At 37.1% G+C, this 11,001-nt stretch overlaps 1 protein-coding gene across 1 annotated transcript; it reads right to left on the bottom strand.

Moving 5' to 3' along the window:
* Positions 1-3,813: 3,813 nt before the first annotated feature.
* LOC127797781 (protein SMALL AUXIN UP-REGULATED RNA 12-like) lies at positions 3,814-5,682 on the bottom strand. Its single transcript, XM_052330926.1, has 2 exons — positions 5,118-5,682; positions 3,814-4,097 (listed from the first exon to the last, which is right to left on the bottom strand). The coding sequence occupies exons 1-2, from the start codon at positions 5,571-5,573 to the stop codon at positions 4,083-4,085; spliced, it is 471 nt and encodes a 156-aa protein (XP_052186886.1). The 5' UTR covers positions 5,574-5,682; the 3' UTR covers positions 3,814-4,082.
* Positions 5,683-11,001: the final 5,319 nt, after the last annotated feature.

The following is an 11,001-nucleotide window of genomic DNA, read 5'->3' as shown; positions in this document are numbered from 1 at the left end:
TGTTTTTGTCACATTATATACACTTGTTTTTAAAACTGAACCTTATTAAGAGTATAAAAACATACTCAACCCTCAAAATTGTAATAAATACTTATCTCACGTTTTTAGGTCAATTTTTAATTTTTTAAGTATTAACATCCACTTATCAATGGCTAGTTGTTACACTTTGACTAAAAAAATTACTCATTTCATAACATTGGGTAGGATTGCCATCATTGGTAGATTTAATTTAGGAGTTTCAATCCAATCATTCTCAATTTCACTAAATCTTTTATAAGAGGCTTAGATGATTTTTTTTTTTTTATGTTTCAGTTTTGAATTATTTTTAATTTTGTATTTTGAGATTGCTAAAAATGCATTCTTGTTATTTATAGTATTTTTTGCATTTTAAAATTTTGAGCTGTGTTTATGATGAAAACAATCAAAATGACTTTTTATTGTTTTGAGTTTTTTTTTATAATTTTTTTTATTATTTTTAAGAATATAAAAATAAACACGTTTTTATTGTTTTAAAAAATTAAAAGAACCTTGAAAATAACAAAAAAAAAAAAAAACACGGACTTAGTGAACTGATTGTCCAAGTTCCTAGACAACTTTACAAATATGAGAGAAATTATTCCATCTTTGATTAATTTCCTCACATAATCATATCCAAAACTTATGTGTCTTAACTTCTCATTATATATATCACTATATGCTTAGGTTAAAATAGTTTGATTATCACAATGAATAGAGATTGAACTCATATTTTTCAACGTTAATGAAATTTCTAAAAGAAGATGTCTTAACCACTCACTTCTTTAATTTTAAGTAACTAAATTTATTCAATACTTTCTCAAATGCAATGAGATTGATTCAATGCATATCCCCCACTATTTCTTTTTATCTTGATACCCAAAATGGTATCAACGTGTCCAAGATATTTTATTTTGAATGTGGAATATAGAAACATTTTTGTTTGTATTATTATTTTCATCATAAGAATTTTTATTCTTATCTCTCATCCTCGATTCTTTCTCGATTCAAAAGTGTTTTTGTAATTCCCCCAACGAAAAATTCTTGGAATCATAGAGAAGCTTCTTCCTATATAGCCTTTTCAGGAAGATGACAATTTTGCTATAATTGCCCCCAACTTGAAAAACTTTCAGGAATTTCAATTTCCTCAGCCTTCAATTGATTAACTAATGCTTATAATTCATGCACTTGTACTAAGATAAACATATCATCATGGAATTTATACTCAAAATATTTAGGGATTAAAATTTTTTTCCAACGAAAAATCCTTGAAATCATGGAGAAACTTCTTCCTATATAGCCTTTTTAAGAAGATGACAATTTTGCTATAATTGCCCCAACTTGAAAAGCTTCAGGAATTTCAATCTCCCCAGCCTTCAATTGATTAACTAATACTTATAATTCATGCACTTGTACTAAGATAATTATATCATCATGGAATTTATACTCATAATATTTAGGGGTTAAAATCTTTTTAGTACCCACCTCCTCGATTTTGTACTTGAATTGGAGAACATTCCCAATTATAAAAGTAAACGGTTTCACATTATAGAAATCGTAGAGTTGGTCATAAAGTGAATTAAGAATATATCATCTACATATAACTTCATATTTCTCCCTATTCTCCGTTGTGCTTTAAGTGTTTCAGAATCATCATCTTTTAGTGGAGGAGTTGGTGGAATATTCAGATCAAGAACATACAAAATCTTTGGGGCAAGAAGCATAAATTTCATCTTATCCTTTCATCTCATAAAATTGGTGCTATCAAATCAATCAAGACGAACAAATCTTGCTTCATCATCTTGATTGTGTTATTCTCCATGGTTGTGCATACCAAATTTTGCTTTTAGATTATTAATTGGGAATATTACAACAATAAAAAATATGAATAAGTACAAAATTCAAAATGAAATAACAATAATAATAAATTGAAAAATTATGTAAAAAATCTTTAAGTAGTAGAAGGATTAAAACACGATAAAAATCGCATTCATAAAAGTAAAATTTGTCCTCTCTCCACTTTGAGTTTGTTGTGAAGATTTATCAAATTGTTTTAGTGGACATGTAAAGCTCTTTTTTATTTCTGCACTCAACAAAAAGTGAAGAAATCAAGTTTTAGAATAATGGAAAGAATTTCACTATTCTTCAACAGAAACTAAAATATGTATTTCAAATATATTCTACTTATCTTTAATTTGTAGAATTGTTTGGATATATATAGACAAGTTAATTATAAATTTTAAAAGGAAACAAACTTTTAAAATTTTAATTAGAATGTTGAAAGAAAACAACTATTTTTTTTAAAAAAAAAAAAAAAGTAAAAACATTTCAAAATTTAGTTAGAATTAGGAAAGGAAATAATATATTTTTTTAAAAGGAAACAATCTTTTAAGATTTAACCATTTTAAGAGTTTGGTTAATTTATATATTTTAAATTTCTAACAGATATCATCATCTTAATAATAAGCATTCAGAGTCTCCATTAATTTTCCGGGTTTGACACCGTGTTCAAGATCAAGACAGACAAATTACATTTGGCAGTGAGACTGATTGATAGTCAGAAGCAGAGTCTCATTTGGTTTGTAAATAACATAATTCCAAACTTAATTTGAGGGTAATCATTCAGCAATTAATTTTGCATGATCTGGATCAATCAGAGAGCCTTTTAATTAATCATTTCACGGCCAACAATGAAATGAAATATTATCCAGTGTTGCGCTGATTGATGTTTGTTTAGAAAAAGAAGGCCGTGAAGTTCCAAGATTCCAACCCATGTCCATGAATTGAATTGAATGGATGAATGCCGAATGTGAAAGAAATATCAATGTTCCTTTCATCATTGAAATGACTTCCATTAGCTCGCTCTCAACACTTTCCGTCCATCCGATCAGCAATTACACACAGGAAAGCAACATTTAGAGACGACCCTTCCTTGCTCTTCTACATCACCTACGTACGTCCGGTCACTTTTAATCCTACTAATAATAATTAATTAAATAAATAAGGCGATGGCAACCGTAATCATATACATACACCCGCCGCCGGCCGGGGTACTGAACGACTAGACTAAGATCCAACGTGGGTTTGATTGATACACATACATCGCTCGCTGCGGGCTTTTTCCTTGATCGATCGAGCCAAAGACTGGGTCTTTATCCATCCATCCATCCATCCATCCATCAGTGGAGAAGCAATTAGATTCAAAACCAAACTCTACAGCCGCCTCTCATTTTATACTGTCATGCTTCCAACTTGATCCGTATCTTGTCGTTGGCTGCCGTTGAGTGCCTTTCAGCCAATTCCAAAAGTTGCCACCCAACGCTTCTAACATTGGCTCAATGAAACCAACTCATTCTAATTAAGAAAAGTCTCCAATAATTTCACAAGTAACATCAACAAAACTAAACAAGAAATAAAAACTTTATCGAGAACCTGACAACTTGTTTTCTTATGTCTAGGTACTTTCCCATGAAATTCAATACCATGGTAATTAACGTGTCATAAGCTTAATTCTTCGCCCATTGATCCATTGCCGCTGTTCAGTTTCTTCACCCACAGATAGATTACACACACACACACACACACACACATATATATATATATAGAGAGAGAGAGAGAGAGAGAGATTACTTTTGGTTTTTTACACTCTGCTTCAAAAACTAAAAAGAAAAAGACATTTAATTGAAAAAAATTAAATCAATAAACAACACCATTTGGTGTTCTCCTTTGAAGCTGAGTCACGAGTTCCGAGATAATTTTATTCCTTAATCATTTTATTAAAAAAAAAAAAAACTTTCTTGACACTTTATTTGACTGAGTTATATATTTAACTAGTTCAAGGATAAACAAGTAAATGCAAGCATGATAATAGACTGGTTCTTGCATAAACGAAACGACAGAATTGTCTATTCAAGCAAAAATATATGTAAAACAATGGCGTATGAGGACTTTTTTTTTAAGTTGCAGTGTTACGGCATCAATTTAGGACTCTGCTCGGGTCAATTACGCTTCAACTCTGGTAATCCTCAAATGAGTTTGCTAGCATGAGAAGGACTGCGACTACAAAGCTAGCAGGTAGCAGGCTGCACAATGCACAAACTTACTCAATTAACGAGTCCTCAAAACTACTACTGCACATTGAGCAAACACCATTTGTTTAGAGGGTATCTTATTTTAGATTCAGACAACCTAATTCAAATCAAAGCATAATAAAGATATGATTTGTATATAAATAAAATTGCACATCTAATTATCAAATGACAACTAATAAACCAATTAGCTACACTCATAAACATGTTAAAAAAATTATATCTTTGTTTGATTTTTTTTTCCCCCAACAAATAACATCAAAGCTGTGTACCCAACACTACACTAAAAAATATAAGCAAATTTAAGGACGCTCTACTCATAAAGCCCATGCTTATTATCCGTAACCACTTGGCTTTACAAGGATCATAAAAAGCGTATGCTTTAATTTAAACACCTTCCTCACAGCCAAGCAAACATTATCACTTTTGCAGAAATGAATAAGAATTAATGTTAGATGCAGAGAGCAGGAAAATTCAATCAGTGTTGCTCCAATTATAATAATAAGATGTGGCTCATCGTTTTCATGAAGATAGATATCATAAATAGCATAATCGTAAAGAATGAGAGTGGGCAGGTGTAACTGCAATTCCTACAATCAGAATAGTCAACAATTATGAGAAAAATTTACAGGAGTAAAACCCCAGCAAAAATATCTGACAATCCACCTTCCCCCACCCACTCATTCCAACTCGGGATGACTCGGGGTTGAGTTGCAACCCATCTCTGCCATCTCCAGAGCTAAAAAGAAGAAGAAGAAGAAGAAGCTCATTCCAACTCGGGATGACTCGGGGTTGAGTTGCAACCCATCTCTGCCATCTCCAGAGCTAAAAAGAAGAAGAAGAAAAAGAAGAAGAAGAAGAACACACTTGACTCACCGAGTTGCCTTCCAACCAAAAGAAAAAGTACAAAACTAACTACGTCACTCAGTTAGTTAAAAATCCAACGAATTTACACTGATCCATATGCCCGATTCCGGTAATCGGGTACTCGCCGCAGATTTACTCTCAACATACCGATTTCTCAGCAAAACCGTCGAGCAACGGTCCAGATTCCCCCAAAATGTCACGATTCCGATGCCCGACGTGGGAACATCGCTGGAAGTCCTCAGGAGGACTGAGGAAGCGGCCCGACTCGGATCTGGACACGACCCGGAGGATCTCCTCGAAGAGTGACTCGTCGCACGGCAGGGTTAAGGGGCCTTGGTTGGTGAATCCGTATTCTTCCTCCGCTTGAACCAACAGTTCCTTGAAGATTGGATGGTTCAGGTACGTCGCTCGCACCACGAACCTCGTGCAACTGCTCCCTACGCAGATCGCCACATGTCCTGCCGGCACGTCGGGGGGTACGCGGCCGGAGGCGAAGCGGCTGGACGGTGGTGAAGACGCCGCCTTCTTGCGCCATCGCCGAAGCATCTGCCGGATTCTTACAATGTGCCGGATTTTGTTGTAATTTCCGTTTTCCGGCGACATTTCCGTCACTGATAGAGCGTTTACAGACGTACCAGTGGGGAGAGAGAGAGAGAGAGAGAGAGAGAGAGAGTGAGAGAGAGTTTGGAAGTTGGAACCTTGCAATATAGATCGGGAAATTCTATTCACAGCCGTAGATATTACTCTCCACAATTCACAAAAAAATTAAATTTGTATTTTTACTTTGAAAATTTTTATTCATAGCCTTTCATTCTACTCTTCACAGTTATCTTTTAATATAGCTATCTTTTAATATATCTAAAATATCCTTACTTAAAATTTTATTTTTACCCTCGCTCTTGCAATCATTTTCTCTCAATAAATTACTAGCTAGCCATCATATCTGGTCACCCATTTACACTGAAAACGATGCATCCGAACACATACCCAAACACACATATAGATACAATTACTTAAATACACATATATACACATCCAAACACACATATAAATACACCCAAACAGATACACAAACACACATATATAAATACAGCCCCATAAACACACATATATACACATCGAAACACACACACATCCAAATACACATATATACACATCCAAACACACATATAAATACACCCAAACAGATACACAAACACACATATATAAATACAGCCCCATAAACACACATATATACACATCGAAACACACACACATATATATATATACACACACAAATATAGATATATATACGCATTTGGCAGCAACCATAGTGACAGTGGCACATTGGCAACAACTGCACCCCCAAACCCTAAGCGTCCTCGAACCCTGGGGTTCGGGGCTGCGACGTCGCTGCATATATATGTATGTGTGTGTCTGCATACGTGTGTATATATATGTGTGTATTCAGATGTGTGTATATTTGCATATATGTATGTCTGTGTTGCGACGTCGCTGCATCTCCTCTTTTATCCCACAACAGTCATCCAACCGTTGGTAAATATATATATGTATGTGTGTATATGTGTGTGTGTGTGTTCGGATGTGTATATATTTGTATATATGTGTCTGTGCGAAAATGGTTGCGTGAAGACAAAGTTTTGAGTCTTTGACTTTTAATTTCGAACACGAGCATTTACATTTAGCATGAGAAGATTTTGTATTTTTTTTTTAAATTTTGTGTTTTAGGGATGATTGCGTAAAGATAGATGTGGCTATGTGTAATGCTAATAGAAGATGGTATTTTTGAAAAATATTGGTTGCAAAGAGTTATTAATATGGATGCAAAAAGTAAAAGAGAAAAAATATATTTTTACTGGCTACAAAGAGTAAAAAGTTGGCTGCGAATAGAATTTTTATATAGCCACCATAATTACTCATTGCATCCCATATATTCCAAATTTACCCTTTCTCTTCAAAGCCACTCCAAACCCATAGCCTACTCTCTCTGTCTCTCCCACGCCATATACACACATACACACAAACACATACACAACCCATTCTTTCTGTCTTTCTCCCGCGCCATATACATACATACACATAAACACATACACAACCCACTCTCTCTGTTTCTCCCGCACTAAACACACAAACACATACATATATATATATATACGTGTGTGGTGGCCATGACTGCCAACCCACCGCTATTGCCAAGGTCAACCGTCACCCACCGCAATTGCTCTTTTTCTCTTTCTCTCTCTCTATGCAACGACCACGAGGTGGGTGGGTGATGGCAGCCGACCCATTGCCATTGCCAAGAAGGATCGGGGAACTCCCTGACCCATGCCCATAAGGGGCCCCTAGAAGCCCCCCGATTGGTGATGAACCCTGGGGTTTGACGACGATCGGGGTTTCCAGGGACCCCCAATCGTGGTGGGTCGACCATGGCGGCCGACCCACCTCTTATCCGGGCGACCATGGCTGCAAGCGGTTGCCTCCATGGTCGTAACCGTGCGTGCGTGTGTATATGTGTGTGTGTATATGCCATGGTCGATCAGCCAGGGTAGTTGAACATGGGGGCCGCGAGGTGGGTCAGCCATGGTGGCTGTGTGTTTATATATATATATATGTATATATATAAGTGCATGGCAGTTGCATGGTTGTGGCTGTAGTGAGAATGGCGGGGGTGGGGGGAGAATTTTGGGGGAGCCGCAGAATCCCGGGGTTTGGGGATTAAATGTGGGCGGTGAAAAGTAAATATGGAAGATGAAAAAGTGATACAGAAGAGTAATAAAGGGTTTTAAATGAGGATACTTAGGTAGTGGCAGAGCCATGCCTTGGCCAGCTGAGGCCTTGGCCCCAGCTGACTTTTTGATTTTATATATATATTATTATAAATAATTATAATTTTTATAATTTGGCCAGGGCTAAAATTATAATTTGGCCCAGACTAAAATTTTTTCTTGGCTCCGCCACTGTACTTAGGGATATTAAATGTGAGTTGTGAAGAGCAAAAATATGGTTACAAATAGAATTTTCCTATATGATATGATATGAGGAAATTCTATTTGCAGCCATCAAAATTGTTCTCCACAGCCACTCTTGTCAACATTCACTAACATTTTCTAAGCTTTCAATTTTACCCTCAACAACCCCACAACCACACCCATTTCTCTCTCTCTCATTCTCACTCTTTCACACCTATCTCCCTCTCTCTCCCCGAATACACACACACACATATATATACACAGACATGGCTGCAGTCATGGTAGCTGCCACCTGCCACCATTGTCGTAGCCATTTTTTGTTGCTGACGGCAGTTGCGATGCAGCCATCGTCGCCAGGGGAACCCCCAAGTTCGGGGGGTCAAGGGCCATGAAGGTCATCCTCGAACCCCAGGGTTCGGGAAAAAAATGGTCGTGGCTATGGTGGCCGATGATAGTTGCCATGGCGGCAACCATGTCTGTGTATATATATAGATGTGTGTGAGTGTATGTATATATAGAGAGATGTATTTGTGTGTGTGTGTATATTCGGGGAGAGAGATGGAGATAGGTGTGTGTGTGTGAGAGAGAGAGAGAGAAATGGGTGTGGCTGTGGGGTTGTTAAGGGTAAAATAGAAAGTTTAGAAAATGTTAGTGAATTTTGGCATGAGTGATTGTGGAGAGCAATTTTGATGGCTATGAATAGAATTTTCCTATGATATGGTATATGTCGACGTTTGGAATTGGTCGACCTTGATTCGTTCGCCCGCACTGGTGTAATGAATCTGAGAGGGAGAGAATGGGTTATCTGGTCCGATCTGTCGACCAGTCGGTCAGTCCCTGCAATATACTCCGATGCTCAAGTAAGTGAACAAGTAAAATTGCAGAGTATCAGTAGATTGGCTTGAAAAAACATACCACGACTCTGAAAAGAGTTGGCTGATATATTGGAGGGGATGAGATGTCCTCCAGTTTGTGTTGTACGTCTGTAAGTAGTGGGACATAATATTCAGTGCTGGCAAAAACGCCCATGCAGCAGTAAGGAGTTGACAGGACCCTCATTAATGTGGATGAGATCCATCATTAATGAGGATGAGATCTGTGGTGAACGCGCGAAAATTCAGATGCGGTTGTAATGATGTTTGCTACAAGAGACCAGGATGGGACTGGCGCGGGCCGACCAAATGGGCTAAAAAGAATAGGTCCAGGTTAGGCCTGAATAGCCCAGCTGGGATGACCCATAGCCCGTAAATATTCTCCAACATATGACCCTCTCGTTATGCAAGCTGGCCAGCTAGGCCGACGAACTGTAAGAGTTCGCTAGGAGCTTGCTTGAAGTGCAGTTGGGGACTCGCTCGAATAGGCTAGCGAGCTAGAGACATTCTTAAAAGCTCGTTTGGTTCTGCGATCTGAGCTCAGGCTCCAGCAACGCGTGAGCTCGTTTTGATGAACTCAGCTCGAGATCTACTGGACCTTATATGATTGGGCCGGCCCGCTGTTTTGAACCCAACCCATAAAGAGTAGAATGAAAAATACCTATAACAGTATACAAGGAAGTGAGATAAGACGAAAGTACCCTTGGTACTAGAGGTCATTTGCAGTAATATGGTTAAGTCATTTCTGATGTTGTCAAGGCCACGTGATGACTTCACGTAGTCTCCTTCTTTTAAGAATATTTCAACTTTATTTTGACTGTTCAGTTCGCAGCAAATAAAAATACTCTTTCTGAAAGCGCCTTTTAATATTAACTAAAAAACCATTAAAATTTAAAAATATACAAAAACCTTTTTTCCTTTAATAAAGGAAAAGCTTTTGTCTTTTTTTTTTTGGGTTGGATTCCGATTATTTTCCTTAAAAATAAAGAGTAACCGTGTCTGTCCAAATGTATTGGCGTGGCGACCGTACGTCTGAAACGGATTCTCTTCGAGAAATATTTTATTTTATTAGGATAAGGTGAAGGTACAGAGGGCCACCAGCAACTAACAAGGTTTTACAATGCCTGAAAAGCCAGCTTCCCCACCCACCCACCCACCCACCCACTACACTCACCACTCGTTTGTCCATTTATTTATTAAACAAACCTTCTGGAAACCTGTTCGCGTTCGGCCGGGCCGTGCTACGGTACGCCCACGGCTTTGTCCGAAACTGTAAAACCTTTTATTTTCACAGAAATTAAAATTGCCCTTACTCGAGATCCACAATGACATGGGTTGTCCTTGAAACTTGAAAGCTCACCCCCAGATCTTCCATCTCGCTTAGAGTTTACACTTACCTTCATCTTTTTAATATCTAACCAAGCATAGCTATCTAGATATAGTTTGTGATATTCTAAAAAGTAAGGTATATTTATTAATTATTACTCATCAATAATAATAATAATAAAAAAAACAAATTACAACAAATACACTTTACTTTAAAAATAAAGTACACTTGCATTGCACTTGCACTGTATAACACCACAGAATTGCTTCACTTCCTTACCATAACTTATCCAAAATTAATTTTCACAGGGATAATGATTGCAATAATAAACATTTTACAGGAAAACAAACTTACTTAGGCCGACATATGGATCCAAACGATCAGCCGAATGAAGAAATTGAAGATGAAAAAGACAGCTTTGTTATTGATATCATGATGTTCCCAGCCCATTATCTATTGTCCGGTCTCTTTTTAGATACCATAATCATCATTTAAATAAGTAATATCGTAAGATTTAGAAGAATATATGCTGGGACCTACTTAAAAGGCTTGATTAATTTAGATCCATGGAGCTTTACCGCGACATCCAGAAGAGGAGGGAGGCAACTAACTATGTGCCCCGGTCCCCATTTACGCTGTACCTCACTCTCGAATAAACCCGTCTCGAAATCTCTTGCAATGAACAGATAAAAATTTATACAATAAAGTTTAAACATACAAAATTAGCAACAAACCCATTTTATATCTGATATCATCCCTTCTTTTCATTGCAAGGGATATCACACGTATCAAAAGGGCAATAGAGCATGGCAAAGCAAATTTCCAATTTCAACAAGTGACCGAACTATATATGCAATCAGATC

This window comes from Diospyros lotus, chromosome 1, assembly GCF_014633365.1.
Source record: "Diospyros lotus cultivar Yz01 chromosome 1, ASM1463336v1, whole genome shotgun sequence".
NCBI lineage: Eukaryota > Viridiplantae > Streptophyta > Magnoliopsida > Ericales > Ebenaceae > Diospyros > Diospyros lotus.
Note: the sequence above shows the minus strand (reverse complement) of the source record. Positions and strands in the feature narration are given on the sequence as shown.